Here is a 20529-nt window from a genome sequence, read left to right as displayed (position 1 = left end):
GTGTGCTTCATTCTTACAAAACTCATAATGCCATCAGATTTAATCCCTAGAGAGATGATTAAGAAGCATTTGTACATTTGAATATTACCTTATAATTCTCAAGGTACATTTATATCTATTATTTCATTCAAGTCCCATCATACCTGAGATGCTAAGCTGGAAAAAGAATGCTGGTTACTGTGAGATGGGGGGTGTAAACACAAGACATCTGCTGCACACCGTGTAGCATATTAATGCTCTCACACCTTTCTTTGAATCGTTCTTTCTTTTTTAAAATTTATTTACTTTTTTATTTGATGTGCATTGGTGTTTTGCCTGCAGGTAAGTCTGTGTGAGAGTGTCAGATCTTGAATTTACAGAGAGTTGTTAGCTGCCATGTGAGTGCTGGGATTTGAACCCAGGTCCTTTGGAAGAGCAGTCAGTGATCTTAACTGATGAGCCATCTCTCCAGCCCTGGTACTGTTACATTCTGCTCTTAGAAAATTCAAAGAGAACAGATGCTGAGGTTCTCATGATGAAAACAGTGGCAACACACTTATTAGCTAGCTGGCCCTAACTGTTTGAGAGTGTATAGACTTCAAGCTATCACATATCTTATATATACACATGACTCTGTCAATCTAAAAAATAACAAGAGATCATTGTTACACAGTTTTGGAAAGTAGGAAACACCCGAGGATAGCGGAAAGCCAGGCAGGGACTGGATGATTCCAAGAATAAGCATTTCAGCCCAGAAACCTGTGCATCAGATGCCTGGTCTCAGTTTGTGCCACTTCTGGCCTATAGAGAGTCTGCCATGAGTTTGACGTTCACATATCAGTTTTGTGGTTTCTGTCAAGTGAGGTGTTGTCAGTCAACAATACACTCGAACTTCAGAACTCTTACAGGGGCATGATGCACACTGCATAAGTGTGTAATGCTGGTATGTCGATTTTCTCTTCCATTAATAGCAGTACTCAGCACACAGTGTGGGTGATTCTCATTAGACCCACTGCGTAAATGAGGCAACAGGAAGACACTTAAGGATGAACAGTATTAAATAAAGCATTAGCAGATGAAGTAGATGTTCCAAGTGTGCTCTTTCTACGCCTACATAAAATGTTCCCTTCTGATTTTATTAACAGCAGTTTCATTGCTCGCTCCAGCTCTGTTGAAGTCTTTTCTTCCAAAAATAAAAGAAAAACAACTGAAATAAAATTGTATTAATCTGAGAAAGTGGTGCGATCCTAGACAATGAAATAACACCTTCACATTCAAGAAATGCTCAAAGCTACAGGGTGAAAACTTTTACTTCTTTATTTTGATGTATTTATTTGGGGTGGGGCTGTATGGACAGGCATGTGTGCAGGTGCATGCACCTGTGTGCAGACTGAGTCCAGAGGTGGACTTTTAGTGCCCTGCTCCTTCACTGTCTTTATCACTCCCTCAAGACAGAGTTTTTCAGAAAAGCTAGAGCCAGGTCAAGGGCTTGCATGCCTGGGGCTTCTCCTGCTACTTGCAAACTGTGTACAAACTTTGGCCTTGTGAATGCAGACCTTGGCCTATTTGAATGGTGATTGTCACTAACTTGCTAAAATTGACTTCAAGTCTTCTGGAAGATGTGCACACTGTGGTAGAAGCCATGAGTACCCAGCAACATGTCACAGACTTCATGTCACCAGTTGTGTGATCTCTGTGTAAAAGTCCCTTCCACGTTAGGACTTGTAGATCCCTTCATCAAGTAAATTTAATTCTAACCCCCAAATCTTTGATTCTGCACAGCAGCTTGAAATCAGACCTAGCAACTCACAATCTGTATAATTCCATTCTCTCCTGATTACCTCAGCAGTGCATACTGGTTATCAACATGTGAATGTTGCTGAATAAGTCCCTCACACATTTAAATGAACAGATTTTTTTCCTGTAGTAATAATTCCATTTGAGGCTTTTCTATTGATTTGTGATTACCCAGAATATTAAAATGTAAACAACCTTGTCTAGAAATCAAGAGGCCTTATTACTGACGGCTTGGACCGTTCATTCTTTCAGTTGTCTTGAGCCATGCTGTCTGTAGTCATAATCTCATGAAAGAGGAGAGAAATGAAAGGGCTTCACTCTCTCTCTGAGCCAGCAATGCAGCAGGTTAGCACTCACCTGATGGGGAGATGTGCCTCCAGGAAATGGCAGGCTCTGGCTTCCCGGTGGCCAAACAAGTGAGGGTGACATTGGTTCCTTCATTGATGGTCATGTCATTTGAGATGTCATATATTTTCGGAGGAACTGAAAAGGCAAATATACAATGATGAGACTCAGTATCTCTAAGACATTGCTGAAATACGCTAGAGTAACTCCATAACATCCATTGACAGGTTGCTGATAACCATTCTTCAGTCCTCTGGTCTTGCCTCCTGGAGAGCTCTGTAGAAACTCAGACCTCTGATAAATATTTGGTCCATTGGTTATATTTATTTTCTCCAATCATTTGATATGAAGTGCTTCAATATGAATACAATATTTAATAATAAAGTTTTAGTATCAAATAAATTTGTACTATGAGTAGCTTGTGCTGAGTAATTTAGAACACAGACCTAGCTCCCCATTATGCCTGGAATCATTACTGTAATGAAGGCTCTGCCTTGAAAATGGTTACTAGCACACCCACTGTGCCTGCTTGCTAACTTCTGAGCTGTATGAAACAGTGTAGGCGTGAAATGGAGGGTTGTTTTAGGGTCACGAAGGTACGTGCAGCTTCTGCTTTATACCGAAGATAATGGGGCTGGACATTCTTGGAGTCAGTGTTCTAGGAGCAGAGGTAGTTTAGTAAGAACTCATGTTGGTAGCAATAAGAAGAGCTTCCTGGAGTAGATCAAGGCAGGGCTTGCCTGCCTGTCATGCTCTTGTATGTGGTGGCTTTACAAGGGTGAAGGGGAAACATACAGGGAGCTTTCTGATGATGCCTTAGACATGGGAAACCTTTATCCCAGACTTTTATTCTGAAATATAATTTGTTAAATGTTGGATGAAAAAAACCTCTAACTAAAACATTAATTTAAAACATAAAATAAATATTCTAGGATTAAATTGTCCTATTCTGACAAGCCAGTTGGGCTGATTTAATCCTCCACAGCATGGGTCTGTGGTCTCTGCTGGTGGCCAGTCTTGTGGAACAAGCTCTTTGAACTGTTTTAGCCTCAGAGTCTTCACTGAGATGCAGAGACAAAAATTGGATGGACACTCCATGGCCACAGTGGGAATATGTGAGCCAGCACAGGCTCAGAGGTAAGAAAGGAACCTGGCATCAGCATCCCTGTTCTAATTGACTGATGTGGTATACAAGTGTGACACTGGAGTTTAGCTTCAGAAGTGTTCTCAAGCATCATCATCCTGGCAGTGATGTTATCACTTTGACAATGATGTCATCATTCTGACAGTGATAACATCACACTGACAATAATGTCATCACTCTGGCAATGTCCTCACAACTTAGACAATGCTATTTTCACTGTGACCATGACGTCATCACTTTAATAATGTACACAGCTGGCATGTGGCAGCTTAATTTATGCTTGACTTTAAATAATTGCAATATTTTGATGATGCCAGTGAAATTTAAGTAAGAGAGAATTAGTCACCTTGATGGATTAGAAAACTGACCTTTCCTGAAGGGTCATTTGAATTATTCCATTCAGGTCTGTATTTTTCAGTAGCTAAACATTGTAATTTTAGAATAAGTTATCTATTTTTATATTATCTTTGAATATTTTTCATAGAACCAAAGCTGTACCACAAGCAAATCAAGTTGATATATTTGTAACCAAAGGCATTGGTTCATGTGACTGAGGAAGAACATGGCTGCTGAGTACCACGTGAGTGTCTGCAAATGACACATTTTAAATACATTATCATCAAGCTCTTTACTTAGCTCTTCTCCAGCAAACAACAACAACAATAACAGTTCTAAACTGAATTTTTTTTTGGTTTAACTGAAATAAACAGAAATAGAGAATTTAACATTCAGGAAGAAAGATATAGAGACTTTGGGAACAGAAGAGTTACTAAAAACGAAGTTACAACACCAGAAAAATATCATTTGGGGGTCTAGAGATGGCTCAGCTCCAAAGAGCTTGCTGTGTAAACAAGAGGAGCTGAGTCTGCATCTCTAGCACCCATGTGAAATGCCAAGCATGGTGGTGCATGTCTCTAATACCACAGGAGACATGGGGCTCCCGGGGATTTTCTGGCCACTGCAGCAGAATTGTGAGCTGCAGTTACTGTGAGACATCCAAGATGGAGAGGGAGGGAGGAGGACACAGGACATGAACTGCTGGCCTTCTCTCTCTCTCTCTGTCTCTCTCTCTCTCTCTCTCTCTCTCTCTCTCTCTCTCTCTCTCTCTCTCTCCCTCCCTCCCTCCTTCTCTCCCTCTCTCCATCCCTCCCTCTCTCCCTCCCTTCCTCTCTCCCTCCCTCCCTCCCTCTCTCTCTCTCTCTCTCACACACACACACACACACATACACACGCACAAGAATACACACAAACATGTACATATACAAACAAGCACATACATATAAAACATATACACTATATATAATATGTAAGATATTAGATTTAGGCATAAGTCCACTAAACTGTGAGATACTTGTACATATGTATACATACAGGCATAAAATGCCAATGTCCATTACAGGAAAATGCTAAATAGTATTTACACAGAGTTTTAGTCAACTATGGATAATTTTCTTCAGAAAGTCAGATGTATTAACTGACTCAAAGGTGGGCAAGAGTATGTATATTTAATAAAAATACTGCCATCCTGTGAAAATCATGGACTCTTGTCCTCTATAGTGTCCCCTTTTGTCAATCCCATCTGAGCCTATATCCATCAGCACTACTGGTGCAGCAGGACACTGAGTTCATATTAAGCATTAGCGTTTGACTAAATGTGAAGCAACCCAGTCTCTTAGTCATACAGTTTGACTCAACATTTCACACCTAGATGTCAGTTGTGAGAGGAGGCGTGAATTCCAAGGTGTCACCTGTCATTTCAGAGATGGCAATCACCTCCTGGTATATACTACAGAGAAGAAATATCTGGAAGGAGGGTACTAATAAGAAAAAAATTCTCTGGCTGAGTTCTTTCCCAGGATGCGTCAAATGCCAGCAGCAGGTGCCTTGTAGAAATGCAGGTGACCCCCTTCTGTGCCGTTGCTTGTGGAGGTGAAAACATGTAAGCATTATTGCTGAATATTCAAAATCACTGCACATTCAGCTTTCAAGGCTTCCAGTTTCCACCAAATACAGTAGAAAGAATCATTCTTGACCTCCAGAAAATACAGGAAGTTAAAACGATAATCCTCATCCCTAAGATATTTAAAGGAGAGTGAGCAGGTAGGAAAGTAACTAAAAGAGATGCTTCCCAGATCACCTTCCACATCTTTGCCAAAGCTGGTTTTTATAAAGCCCACTGCATAACCATTTGTGTAGCTCATGCTCAGCCTCTAAGGGAGGAGAATGTCCTGCCCCAGTGCCAGACAGCTAAGGGGGATGTGGAGAACGGGTCAAATGGGTGAAAGTCAGAGTGGTCTTTTAAGCTGAGTGCACAGAGCCCAGGAGCTTCCCAAGGTGCACCAGTTAAGGGGGGAAGGGAAAGTTGTTAAGACTCTACCATGGCTGTAACAGGATAGGAGATCACAATCCTCTGAAGTCAGCCAGAGCTGATTCCTCTAGCAGCTGTGTGTCTCTGTAATGAAGGCCACATGTGGGAGGAATCTTGAGCATTCGGAGTATTTGTGTGGCTCATAGTGAACTCACTATTCTAAGTGTTCACATAGTGACACAGAAAAAAATAAATAAAAGAAAATGCTTAATATTCTGTATATGTGTTCTTTTTATCAGAATTTTATTTAATTTTGATTTTTTTGTTTTATTTGCTTAAAAATTCTCTGGGAATTTTACAGTATGTGTTCCTGTTCTCTATGCACCTAGTTTATACTCCCTCAGGTGCTTTCCTATTGATGCACTTAGTCAATTAATGATTTTTTAAAGCATTAGCTAAATAGCTACAGGTTTTAAGAAGTATTTTTGATTGCTATGTACATTGTTTCTGTATTTGTGATCTGGAGCACAGAAATAATTTATTCTGTGCAAAACGTATTCTTCTAAATGTGAACCATGGTGTGCAAGAAGTGTGTGGGGGTGCACACCCATTCCTGAGCAATGTGGAGATCAGAGGGCAATTTGTGGAAGTCTATCCTCATCTTCCTCCACTTAATGAACTCAGGTCATCAGGCTGAGGCAAGCATCTTATACATCTCTCAGGCCCAAGGTTAGCTACTTTTAAACTCACGTCCATTTACATTAACATAACCTGTCTTTGTCTCCATGTCGTTTGTGGTTCTGAAACCCAGTTGTTCATTTGCACCCTTTCTTCAAACATTCATTGGCCCCCAGACAGGAGATGAGTCATGCTTAGATGTGTCTCTGGATTTAGATTCTCTAAAGGTAATTTATTTCCCCTTGTAGGTTTCACTTTACCAAAAAATGAGTCAGTCTGACTTGCTGTCACCTGGGCCATCTGAGCCATCTGTCAATGTCCCTAGCAGGACATTTGGCACTGAAGAGATTTCCAGCCTGCATATCCAAACTGGGAGGTCACATGCGTCACACTTTTGGGCATTGTCCCACTGTTTGCATTGAATTTGTGAATAGGTTTTTTTCATGTAATATACATATTTTTCATATTTTCTTTCTCTTGGGGATTTGATACAGGACCCTCGTTTTATTTGTGACAGTGTACATGATGCATGGTATTCATCCTCAGGGTCCCTCTTATGCCTCTCACACTCCTGAACCCCTTCCCAGCTAGTCCATTCCTACTTCTGTGTCCTTGTTATGACTAGTTGAGTTTAATTAGGGTGGTTATATAAACATGGACTTGGGGCTTCTTGATGGGACCAAGGCATTTCATTTCACATGTTTAATACGCGCTTTGTAACCTCGCTATACTACCAACTCATGTTTGCTGATACATGAGTAAGCTTTCCTTGTTTTTGTAATGATCAACCTTCATGGATTTAATGTGAACTCTTTCTATGAATTCCAAAAAGATCACTAAGGATTGGAAAACCCCAACGAGGGCGACTCATCTGTGCATCAGCAGAGTGTTTGCAGAAGACATTACAAGCCCATGCAGACATTTTCTAGAAGGGACAAATTAAATGTTTTGTTCTAAGGCCAGGTTACATTGCAGATGAAGCTGAATCACACATGATGCTGAGAGCTCTTACTGAGCACATGAGATGGAGATTTTGACTGCTGGCATGTCATGGGGACTTCTGGGGTCTGCTTCATGGTGCTGGGTAACTAGAGCCAAGTCAATGCTCTATCAATCTCATGCTGTGAGGTCACAGCTCTTCACATCACTTCATTAAAGGATGATGGCATCCTAAGTCTAGTAACTACAGATTATCCTGGGTCACTGTCCAGTGTTCACAGCAACCACCATATCACCAGCATCAAAACTGTGCCTCCTACTATTACCATATAAAATCAGGGCAGTGTTTCACAAACACACTTTATATGCTAATTCTCTGAGAGTACAGGCTCTTTTCCAAAATCCTCAATATCAGGGTCCCAATGCCCCATTGGGACTGCCAAAAACACTAGCTCTCTCATCCTAACTTGCTCACTAGAAGAAATAAGAAATAAAAATTACAAAGTGATTCTGTCCCTTTATACCATAATTGATTTCATTTTCTCCAGCTTTATGTCTTCTACCCTCAGAACTTGTCACATGAACAGTGATATGAATTCCTGAGAGGATTTTTTGATTCCTTGACATAATAGACTTTCCTGAGTGTGTGCTCCTGACTACATGTTTTCCCCTTTCTCAGATCCGCACAGTGAAGTCATAACTCCAAAGATGATGGGGATAGGAGGCACTTCAGGAATAATGTGGTCATGAGGGTGATGAGGACCAGTATAAAAGAGACCCCTGTGCACCAGGTACACCCTTGTCCTCTAAGGAGATGTGACACATGAGGAAGGGGCCCTTTCTACCATGTGTGTCAGCATCTTTGGCCTTCTGAACCCCCAGAACAGGAAGAAATAAATTTCTGCCACTTACGAGTGACTCTTTGCTCTCTGTTGGTGCCACTGGTGTTCATTTATATTTATTTTATTTTATTTTTATCTTCATTTTGTAGAGCAGAAGTCACGGCCTAGAGTAAAACCCTCTTTACTCATCTGGAACTGGAAAAGCCCTGGCATCTGTGAGATGAATATCTGTAGTGTTCACGTGTATAGTAAGCTAATGTTTCTTCAATGTTTCTGTAAACATTCCCCATGAAACTGCTGGCAAAAGTTTCTGTCCTGCCAGAAGCTCCCAAACAATGGACACAGAGACTGATTATTAATTATAAATGATTGGCTGATAGCTCAGGCTTATTACTAACTAGCTCTTACAACTTAAATTAACCTATCTCCATTAATCTACATTCTGCCACGCAACTTGTGGCTTTACCTGTCCTCCAGCATGTCCTGCTCCCTCTGTGGCCCCTGTGACTCCTCTGACTCTGCTGCTCTTCACCCCAACACTCTCTCTGCCTCAGGCTGCCTCACACAGTCTCTTTGTGCCCAGCTATTGGCCAATTAGCTTTTTATTAACAAAGAAAGCAAGACATATTTACAATGTACAGCAGAATTTTTCCACAGCAGAAACCCCTAGCCACCATGAGAAGGACACATTATAATTTTGAGAACATGGTGAAGAGGCCAATATCATTTCTCATCTTGTGGATGGTCTGAGCACAGGATTTCCCTTCAACTCATCTATTCACCTGGTTTCTCCTGATCAATGCCTGTCATATCTTTCTCAAACTCTGAGATGGAGCTGGACAATAATCATACACATTTACTGTAGCTGAATGGGATGTTGTATTTTAGGTAGTGTTACGTGTGCTAGCTACAGTGATTCTTGTTTATTTGGTTTTATTTTTGAAGATGTACAAAGGTAGATTAAAGAATTGGCTTTGGGCTGGGGAGATGGTTGCATGGGTAAAGTGTTAGCTGTGTGAACATGAGGATAAAAGTTTGGATCTTCAGCACTCATACAAAAGGGGCTTCTATTCTCAGAGCTGGGGCAGATACTGAAGGATCCCCAGGGGCTTTCTGTCCAGTCAGCATACTGAATCAGCAAGATACAGGTCCAAATCTCAAAAACATAACCAGCCAAACTCACAAAAATGTTGGTGAGTGACAGAGGAAAACCTGACATTGACCTGTGCCCCAACATGTGCACACAGTGCACAGCACACACATACTCCCACACAAGAACACACCTATCACTTTCATTGTTTATTCCCTGCACAGTGTAGAGACTGTTAGTTCAGAAACTGTGTTTCTGAAGCCTTTCCAAACCACTTGAGTCAACAAGTTAGACAGAACCATATATCTTGGGAGAATTGGATTTTTCGTTTTGCTCTTGATCTGGCAATAGCTGACAGTATCAAAAGAACATTCCTCCTGCCGTAGAGCTGGCCCCTCCCTTTCCATCTTGGCCAGTCCCCAGAAGGTACAAGCCCATCTCTGCTTCACAGTCAGCCTTCTGGAAAGGTGCTGTTCCCAAACTGAGAGAAGAAATTGCTTCATGATTTTTTTTTTCTAAATGTGCTTGTGGGTGCTTGATGGTTTCGTGGCCCACATCTAAGCAGCAAAACCACTCTCCCAGATGACAGACGGTAACTGACTTTATAGTTTATGGCATTTCAGAGATGTGTGTGGCTTCTCTCCTCATCCCATCACTCAAAGATAGTGAAAAGAAGAAAAAAAAATACCACAGCATAAGTTATAGATGTAAGCTTGCCAGATTCATGAATTGCCTACTGATGGAATATGCCAGAACAACTTAGGGGGTAAAGAACATGTTTGAGAGAAATACATCTTCCTCTTCTGGCTCCAACTTTGAATCATGTTGCAAACTTTAGTATTTTTCCTCATTTAAAAGCTATGCCTAATTATTTCTCAATCTATTGTGTTCTTTAGCTATTAAACAGGACAACATACCAATCACCTGTTAGCACCCAGATGGCCACCCATACACTCACTCATTGGATATTTCCCAAGTCCCTGCTGCATCAGAAAGGTAGTCTCAAAAGGTCCATCTCTGTAGAGTTAGAGATTCATAACATTACTAATTACAATATAGACTCACAACACTTACAAAGAGGTGTCCACACAATGTTTTGGGACTATAAAATTAAAAACTAGTTTTTTCTGAAGGTGAGAATAGGCAAGGGTGCTGATTTGACCACATTTTTGAAACAGAAGAAATGTGAGTAGGATGTGATGATTAAAACTGTATTTTCTTGTATCCAGGTAATGGAGAGGTACAATCTAATGAGCTTTTCCAATCCCGGGTGGGAGAGGGGCAGACGGAGAGCTCTTAGAACAGTGGGTATGTGGTCTAGGTAATGAGTATTTGATATAATCCAGTGACTCCTCCTTAAAATCTGTCCTCTGGTCAGAGACTCTCTGATTCCTCTGGCTAAGACTCGTTTCTCTCTGATTCCTGCCACTGTACCCCTTGTCCATGGTCTAGACGGGAGGGTGCTTAGGTGCTTGCAATTTGTTATTAAATTGTAAGATCAGCAAGGTGCGTGAAGAAGGGCAGCCACACTGGAGACACTGCAGCTTTTCCCATTAGGTCCTTTCCTCCTGAGAAGCCCGGAACATGTTCTCTGAAGCAGTAAGACATTTAGCATTACAGGAAGCGTGAGTGGGGCTGCGGGAGGGGGCCCCCATGTAGCGTGGAGTGGTGGGTAAACTCAATAGGACATCACTTCCTCTTCCTTTCTTACCCTTATCTCTTGTCAGTTTAACATGGGGGCAGAGAAACTCGGAGATAAGAACACGAGGAATCTTTTAAATTTAAGGCATATTTCCTCATTGAAAATGTTCTTGAGTTATAGCTTTCAATGATAAATGGAAGCAAACAGGCTTAAGAGAAGGCTGAGTATACATGAAAATTAAATGTGATCAAAGAATGTAAATAGTCCTTTGGCCTTAGAGAAGATCTGAAGCAGGGAACTAACAGTTTTCATGTTTTTGTTGGGAGGCAGATTTCTTACTTGCTTTAAAACACTGAGGAAGTAAAATGCAACATTGCTGCATTAGAGTTTTCATATTTGGGTGGGTATGGGATTATTATTTTTGTTTCATTTGGGCTTTGGGATCAATAGTTGCTGGCTCCAGTGGGGAATGTTTGCACACTGGAGTTCAGACCCCTGGTGAACCTCGGGTTGGCGTCAGCTTTAGTGTCTTGGAGGTTCAGACATAAGTGCAGGATTGGAATTACAGCAGCAGCATCAGTAGGGAGGTCAAGGCCTGCTGGGCAAAACTGGTGTCACAGGCTCAGGGAACAGCCTGTGGGTGTAGGCTGCCACCGAGGCTGCCCAGGAACCAACCCTGTGTCTCCACACCTGCTGAGATGGTAACATTTCATTAAGAATTGATAATGAGTGCTTTCCTGGAAACCATTTGGCAAAGTATTTTGAGAACTTTAGAAAACCCACTGGGCAGCCACACTGTGTCCCTTTCCAGGGATTTAGATCGGGGTGAAGGTGCCTGTTTTTAGTAAGGTCATTCTTCCTATAAACCTGCTGGCCAGCTTTGGAGCGGAGCCGTGGGAGTGACCTTCGCATAAGCTGAAAAGACTCATTGCCTCTTCCTTGGTGCTTGGAGTGAATCATTTTCCTAAACCAGAGAAAACATCACATCTATGTCAAACTAGAACCCAGAAGCCTGTTTTGCAAACATTTCCCATAGGAGAGAACTTGCTCCAGGCTTTTTAAAACCCAAGGGTCCGAACGCACCCTTGGAGCTGTGGAGTGCTTATGTACCACCTGCCTTGATTTCATGAAGAATGCCCACTCCACTTCACTGGGTTCAATGTGAGCAGTCCTCACAGGCCCAGGGCTCTGTAGCTGTTTTATTTTTACATTTTTTTTTATCAGATTTTGTGTCTAAAAGCTGCTGTGGTGTTCTTGTGCTTGCAAAGTAAATGTGCCATTTCAGCACCATTAGAAAAATAATGTCTTCTTTGAAGTACACTCATGCCTTTGTTCTTTGTAAATAATATTTATTATCCTAATTATGAAGATGATACCCATTTACTGAAATTAATGGGTGAGAAAAACATGTAAAGAATAAGAAGGAAAATATCATAGATTGTAGCATCTGAAATGGACTTTGGTGGTTAAACAAAGTACTGTTGCACTGTCATGTGACTCAATATCATACCACCATTAGGGGTAATCATTATTAGTAGCTTAATGTATCTTACCTAGGTACTTTTAGGCATGCAGCTTTACATAGATCCTCAATATTTCCATGTAGTCCTAAAGGCTCACTGGGGATGAAGCTTTGGGTGGCAATAAACAATGTCTCCTCAGACTGTGTAGTTTTGAAAGTGAGCTGGAGTGGGGTTGGGTGGGAATTGAAGATGTTTGTCTTGGCTCTCTGCCTTTTTTTTTTTATTTTTATTGCTGGCCAAGCGCCTGGCAGAGGATGCCTGCAGCAAGAGTGAAGGGCTGGTAGCTGGTGTGGCATGTGCCACAGAACAGAGTTCTCAGCACCCAAGATCCCACTCCTACCCACTCACAGGCCATGGGTTCCTAACACCCCTCTCCTTAGGACAGGCTCCATCCCTCCCCACACTGCTTGCTTTGACTTTGGTTTGCTACTAATGATTCCAACAGGAGAATCGGAAGCCAAATGACTTCCAAACTGGGTTATAAAGTAATGGCATTTGTCTCTTGCCCTGTTCTCCAGGAACACTCATTCCTGGAGGCTTAGGAGACTGTTTTGCTAGTCTGACCACCCTGGAGCCACCCTGTTAGAGACAGCACGTGGAGATGCCACATGGGAAAGCTACATGATGAGATTCTGAGACATCAGGAGTATAGCCTGAGATGCTTTACGGTTTTTAGGAGTCCTAATTAGGCAACTCATCCTGGTGAGACTGTAGATGGCGGGTCCAAATATCTCAGAGTATAGTTTCGCTTGCAAGGTAAATGGTCACAGTTTGTACTTACTCATTTTTAGCATGATTTTCAGAGTAACAAAAGTTGACAGGTTTATGCTGCTTGACTTCATGGTTTATGAAACCACCACAGAAAAGTGTTATCAATAAATATGGACAATGGAGAAGAGACCCCAGAAATGGGTGCTCAGAGGCAGCTTGGTCAAAACTGGTCACTAGTATTAGGAATAAAAATATTTTTAGTGGACTAGATATACAGAAGTTGGTCATGCAGAGTTTATCTTCAGACTAAGCTATAGTTCCCCAGGGAAGAGTGTTGCTCCACAGAATACCCACTACTGATAATATCCACCTGAAGATGGAAATCTAACTAGGTCCATGCTGGATTACTTTGCCCGGCCTTTATACAGGGGGAGGAGCTCAGTCCTACCTCAACTTGATGTGCCATGCTATGTTCAAGGCCATGGGAGGCCTGCCCCTTTCTGAATGGAGATGGAGGAGGGGATAGATGGGGAGGGGGTAGAAGAGAGTAGGTGAGAGGAAATGAGAGGAGAGGAGGGAGGAGAAACTATGGTCAGTGTGTAAAATAAAGGAAAAAATGTTAATTAAAAAAAAAAGAATTCGCCGGGTGGTGGTGGCACACGCCTTTAATCCCAGCACTCGGGAGGCAGAGCCAGGCGGATCTCTGTGAGTTTGAGGCCAGCCTGGGCTACCAAGTGAGTTCCAGGAAAAGGCGCAAAGCTACACAGAGAAACCCTGTCTCGAAAAAACCAAAAAAAAACAAAAACAAAAACAAAAAAAAAAAAAGAATTCACTCCATCAGATTGGCCTACAGACCTGTCTGTGAAGTTGGAGGACCCAGTCCACTTTGGGTGGTACCATCCTTAGGCAGCTAGTCCTGGACTACATAAGAAAGCTGGCTAAGCATGATCCTGTTGTAAGCTGGAGAGAGAGTCAGAAAATAGTGTTCCTCCTCGAATTCTGCTTCCTTTAAGCTCCTGCTTAAGTTTCTTCCCTGGCTTTCCTTGGTGGTGGGTTGTGACATGGAAGTGCCAGACAAATAAACCCTTTCCTCTTAAATTGCTTTTGCTCAGTCACAGCAATAGAAATCAAACTAGAACCTCAGTGCTCTTCAGACTTTAAACTTTGTGCCATAAAAAATCCATCACAGCATCTGTGGTATTAGCCTGTCATCAACTCAAACTGCACCTTCAAGGGTACTAGAAGAACCTTGCTCTAATAGAAGACCCTCAGCCTTCACATCCTAGAACATTCCCTAATGCAGAATCTTTCCAGTCTCTGAGAATAAGCAGCACCTGTAGACTTATATGTAGAGAGTCTTCACTGTGTGCCTTGTATGGTCTAGATGCAGCTGGGAAGTCATAGTCTTCCTATCTCACTTAAACTGGTGGAAGAGTTCAACATGTACTCTGGAAGACCCAAGGACCCACTTCCACATCACGTTGCTTGGCTTCTTACAAAAGCAATGCATTACCGTACTGCACACTAGTGTGTGGCTCACCTGTCACAGAGTGTGTGATTAGATCTCAGGAGTGACTGGAGTGTTGCCTAAGGAAGTGTTATGAGAATGGAGTCTATTCAGAAACATGAGTGATAAAGTCATGATTCCAGTTAATTTTCTGCTTCTAAAAATAAGTATTCCTATACCATCTTAATGATCTTTCTTGTCTCCTTTTCACAAAGATAATGAGTTGTATTTTTTTCTTATGTTACAACCAAGTGTTATCAAGCGACTATATCAAGCAGATGGCAGTGCTGGTGGATATGTGCACAGGTTCTCTATGAAACTGGGTTAAAAGGTAATTTTCCATGCTACTGGCCCTGAGGTCATTAGCCACAGTGGCCTAAGTGCATTCTCTTATAATTCAATATCAAAGAAATTGCTTTTCTGGCATTAACTGTATTATATTCAAAATTATATAAATTATTGAAATTCTATGCCTCTGCCAAGATATAAGACAGTTCACATGAAAAAAAAAAGTTGAGCTTTAAATTATTCATTGGGGAAAAGTCAGTCTCCTGACAGAAATTGTTTTATACTGGGGCCAGCTTCTGGGACTCACATTTAAAGATGAGTCACAGAGCTGAAAGCTTCAGGGACTAATGATTTCCTTAGCCTTAAATAGGAGTTCCTGTGTTTGACTCCTTGGTTTCCTTGTGTGAGACAGTGTGACACAGATAGTCTTGTGTCTCAGACTCTCCTAAGAGCATTTTCATTGGTCATAAAATGCTCTGATGCAAACACTGTAAGTCCTGGTTCAATGCAGTCAAGGATCTGCCCAGAAATATTGAAATTTGGTGACTTCACTTTAGTATTTTGACTGGAATATAATTCAACTACACACATATGCCTATATAATTAATGAATTAAATATGTACACATACATACATGCTTAACATATCTGTAGTTCTGTGGACACATGTGTATGTATTAGTGACACAGTTGAACACAGACTGGAGTTGGTCTTTGTGCTTCTGTCTGATAAATGAAGTATAGTATAGGAAATACATTAGTCCTAAGAAATGTAACCTCGAAAGGGCTCTCTCCTCCAGACTTGTAACACATTCATTTGGGTTGAAAATTTTCATTTATCCCTTGGTATGCACTGGGGACTGCACTAGATGTTAGTGATTTCAAATTTAATAACACAAAGTTGCTGTTTTCTGGCAGGATACAGACTGTGGGAGGAAACAAACACAGAAACAGATTAAAATATAATTATACCAAGCTTTGTGAGAGCAAGGCATATGAGCTATGCCCCTCTTAATGAAAATTCATTCAGACCATATACAGATGGAGGTACAGTTATGGTAGAGACACACAGGGCCACTTTGGAATAAGATCCTGAAACCATCTAAATACAGAAATGCACATCAGGTAGAGGGAGAGACACCTAACTGCTGGGAAACGTCAGAAAACTTGTGACCCCTAATATATCCTATGACCTGCCACACTTAAACTTACTTCTTTTTATATTATACTACTACAGAATTATATCCCTTTCAAAAAAGAATAGGCTTCTTCTCTTACTGCCTGTCTGCAGAGAGCAGATGAACACAGTATGTTGATTCCTGAGTACTCAGTAGGGTCACACTTAGTACATCATTTGTAAATGGTCTTATCTGAGGATCTGGTTCTCGGTGCAGACACTAAAATGTAGTTCTCCCCATTTATTCACTACATTCTGAAGCGCAAAAGGTTTCGACAATTTTTCCCTTCTGAATAAAAATGCACCGTGCATGAGGACTCTCAAGGGCAGTGGGATGTTTGAGTTTTTCTTCACTTCTCCAGGGTGCCAGGTGCAGAACCCATTTTCATACCTCAGCTGAAAAGCACCATGTGATTTTGGCTCTCTAGATACCACCACATGATACTTTTAAGGACTTAACGCGAAGTTCAAAAGGAAAAGAAAACTCCTTTGGGCATGTTGCTGCATAACAGCATCACCAGCCCACTGAGGCTTTTATATTCCAATCTCCTTATTTGATAAACTCTCCACAGAGAAGGTAAGCCCTTCTTTCTTTCTGGACCACTGGAATCCTAAATACACTGCTTTCCAACTGTTCGTTTTCCTCTACCTCCCAGTCTCCTACGTGCTCAACAGCAGGCTGCATAGCGGCCACCCTAGTGAGAAGCTGGGGAGGCAGGAACTACAGAAATTTAGGGTTTGTAGGCGAAGACAGGAGAGTTTCAAGGACTGTGCCAAAATAACCCAATTTACCTTTTTATGGGTCACTACTTAGTGAATAAATGGAATGCTGTGGACACATGGAGTGTATCTGAGCAAATGGAGTCATTTCTGATGTTTTAATATAAGCAGCACTAGCAGTGGGTGTTTCTTGGTGGTAAGGAAGATCTTAGAGACATTCCAGGGCAACTGTGGGTGGTCTTTTCCTTCATTCAACTGTAACCAGTGTATGGATGTGTCGGAAACAGATGAACAGGATTACCCTAGGGGTTTGAGTTCATATTGAGAAGGTGTGTAATTAGAGCCCATTCTCAATGGTATAAGGTTTAGAGACAATGAGTCGCAGGACACATATGAAGGAAGTGGGGGTATTGACAGAAAGAAATGCTCAAGGGTGATAAAGGCATGTGTACACCTGCGGGTTTGTTCTGTGCTGACCTGGTAGGCATAATGAAGGCAGATGTAATGAGGCATCCTGAATAAGAAATGGTATTCTGGAAAGAGAGACTGTTATGAGCATGTGAACTGCCTGTGATCAAAGGAGTTTCAGATATAATGGAAGATTATGTAAGTAGGGAAGGGATTGCTAGATGCTCCCATGAACAGTGATCTTGGAGATTTTCTACTGTTAGGTCCTTGATCTTGCTTTACTCTCTGGATGTGTAAAGGGGAAGGAAATTGGAATAAAATGTCACAAGCTCATTACAGGGCCAGGGAGGTGAAGTGACTAGGTGTGACATGGGAGAGGTAAGTGATGAGAGACAGGGATATAAGTCATAGATGGTGGCTGAGTGGTGGGTGAGGAAGGGGAGAAAGAGAGAGAGGGGGAGAGAGGGAGAGAGAGATAGAGATAGATAGATAGATAGATAGAGAGAGAGAGAGAGAGAGAGAGAGAGAGAGAGAGAGAGTGAGAGGCAAAAGTGGAGAGCTGAAGCCCTTCACATGCCCCTGGTCCTACCCCATACAATATTCCCAACACATTGTCATAGCCCTGAAATTCTTCACCAACAGCACACTGAATGCAGTTGACACCTGCATCTGGAAGCTAATTCTTGGACTTTCAGGAATTTTGTGACTCACATTTTAATCATAGCCATCCCTAAACATTAGATTGAATTATGTTAAACTTAATACATATGTAATATATAAAATTATATTAAAGACAAGAGTTGTAAGCACTCAACAGTTGGCAGATGGGGAGCTAGTTCACAGGCTACAAGCACTGGCTGCTCTTGCAAAAGACCCAGGTTCAGTTCCCAGCATCTACATGGTGGCTCACAACTATCTGTACCTCCATTTCTAGGGGATCTGATGCTCTCTTCTTGCTTCCCCGGGCAGCAGGCAGGGATGTACATACACATATGTAGGCAACACACACAAAATTAAATAAGGTTAAAAGAAATTTTCAAAAATCCTGCACAGGTAGTACCCCTGACACTATTACATTTTACTTTGACTGCTCTCAGTGTCCTCTACATGTGTGAGAAATATGTGGTGGGAAACTCTTCACTATTTCCCTCCTCTCAACTTTATGTTAGTGATGCCATAGTGATGGCTGTGGACTCTGTATGGGAATTAGCATATGCTACACTTCATGACATTTGTTGAACTGCTTATTAAATATTGATCAACAACCTAATGACATTTACCTATCTATATGCAAAAGATACACCTTAATGAAGGTTGTTTATGCAATAGCTATCCAATTGTTTTGTAACTAGAACATTCTATAGTGCTACATCTCTTTCTTTCTGGTATTGAGGCTATAAAAAGAAATCAAAGATATGTTGTTGCCCTCAAACAGCTCCGGGCTTAGTTAAGAGGGATGAAGATGCCAACAACTGTAAAATGAAGTATGAAAGTCCAAGGTGATAGGAATGTATCAGAAATAGGTATGAAGGCAGGAACAGCAAGGCTTTATGGGTAAGAAGAACAGGTGGAGTGGGTGATGGGAAAAACTTGGAATAGGAATCAAAACTTAGACTCGGCTTAGAAGGATGGAATAAATTTGGGAGTGTGGGAGTTATGTGATCACTATCTGGGATTAAGAACGTAAGGTACAAGGGCCACATTAGTACACAAGGCAGCTTAATTGTGAAGGAACATGAATGGAAATAAGGAGATAAGGATGGGAACATCTTGGAGACAGGATGGAAACAATAAAGAGAGGAATAAATCACAGAGGACCTTGAGGTAAACACGACTAAAACAGACAAGTGCAGATACAGGCATCATACGTGCATCAAGGGTGACTGACTATGTTCTGTGAGAGGTTAAAACTCAACAGATGTTCCTGGCCCACAGATGTTCCTGCTGGATTCCTTGGATGGAAATACCATCTTAAAACTGAATTAATAAATTAATCAACTAATTCGTTAATTAACTGGTGTGTGTGCCTGTGTAAATGTGGCATGGTACAGGTATTGAAGTCAGAAGACAATGTGCAGGAGTTGGTTCTCTCCTTTAACATGTGGAGCCTGGGATGGAATGAGGTTGGCAGGTTAGACACAAGCACTCTTACCTACTAAGCCATATCACAGGCCCACAAATAACATTTCATTAATATCCTTATAGGAGATTATTTTCTGTTCTTTGAAACTCCACTGGCCACTTGCCATTCATCTATAACATGAATCTCTTACCCTGTGTTTATACCTAAGCAAGTTAGGATTCATATAGCTCACAGTGTGTGAATCCAGATTGACATGTTAGTATAAACATGGAGCTGTGTTCCTCAGCTGATGAGCAACACACAAGGCCTTCCAGTCCTGCTTCTCCAGACACCAAGCCCACACACTTTCTGTCTTCATTCCTCTTTTCCTTCCCACTTGCCTTTGAGTCATTTTGAGTCTCCAGGGGTGGGCGACAGTCTGCCTTGCAAGTATCTTGCAGAAACAGCACTGACCACTGACCGCAGCTGCTTTCAGTCAGTTGCTTACTCTTCTGAAGAAAACAGTAACCAGAAGACAGCGAGTCCCCAGCCAGTGGGATCTGTTATGTCTGACAGGGAGGCTTTGCATAGGGAGCTGGCAGAACCATGCTGTGAGGGTTCTATCTGCCATCACCATCAGGCTGGGGGCACTTACAGTTCAGGGGGGCCTTTGGGAAGAAAGCTCTTTGCTTGTTACTGACTAGGTTTTTTTAAAATTATTTTTAAAAGGATTAAATAAGTTATGGGGAAAGTAAAAACTTCTGTAGTAGATTTTGAAATATAGTCTGTTCCCTTTGCAGTAGAAGCACAACGTTCAAGCTCATTCCCTCTCTTTGGTGCACAGCTAAACAACTAGATTTTGTTTCTCAGAATTCTTTGTAGTTTCTCGAGTCCCAGTTTCAATCAAGGGGATTTGAGCAGAAGTGTTTTGTGATTCCCCCTGTTAATTCCTATGAATTGTGAGCTTGGAAACCACATGCTGAAGTGGGCAGAGAGCCAAAGCAGAAGGGGTCAGTCTGTATAGCAGGCAGGCTGCCTGCAAGTAGCACTTATTCTGAATATTCTATGAGAGAGAAATATGTGTCAGAAATGTTGAAAGAAATAGTTTCTATACCATATAATCCATGTTAAAAGGAGTCAAGATTCAAAAATTAAGGCAACATTTATTATCTTATTAGCTTCTTCCCCAAAATATAATGAGGAACATACTCATTCATCTGAGGTAAAATATGTAATGTGAAATTAAATAGGCAAAAAGACTGTAAATGAAAGTAATTTCATTTGAGATTGCAGAAAAGTTATTTTCTGATTGAAGCCACCAACTGACTCTAGCAGTGTAGGTAAGAATCAAGTCTAAATAAGACGCCTCATG

The 20529-nt window shown here is 41.5% G+C and overlaps 1 protein-coding gene across 1 annotated transcript in view; it reads right to left on the bottom strand.

Moving 5' to 3' along the window:
• The window catches only part of Negr1 (neuronal growth regulator 1), a 752187-nt gene that overhangs the window by 303672 nt on the left and 427986 nt on the right, over positions 1-20529 (bottom strand). Inside the window, exon 3 of the mRNA XM_052731996.1 lies at positions 2134-2259. Within this exon, the coding sequence (XP_052587956.1) occupies positions 2134-2259 (126 nt within the window). The remainder of the gene's footprint in view (positions 1-2133; positions 2260-20529) is intronic.

This window comes from Peromyscus californicus, unplaced genomic scaffold (genome assembly GCF_007827085.1).
Source record: "Peromyscus californicus insignis strain IS unplaced genomic scaffold, ASM782708v3 Scaffold_9__1_contigs__length_137607984, whole genome shotgun sequence".
Taxonomy (NCBI): Eukaryota; Metazoa; Chordata; class Mammalia; order Rodentia; family Cricetidae; genus Peromyscus; species Peromyscus californicus.
The sequence above is the reverse complement of the archived record's forward strand: the minus strand, read 5'-3'. Positions and strand labels throughout refer to the sequence as shown.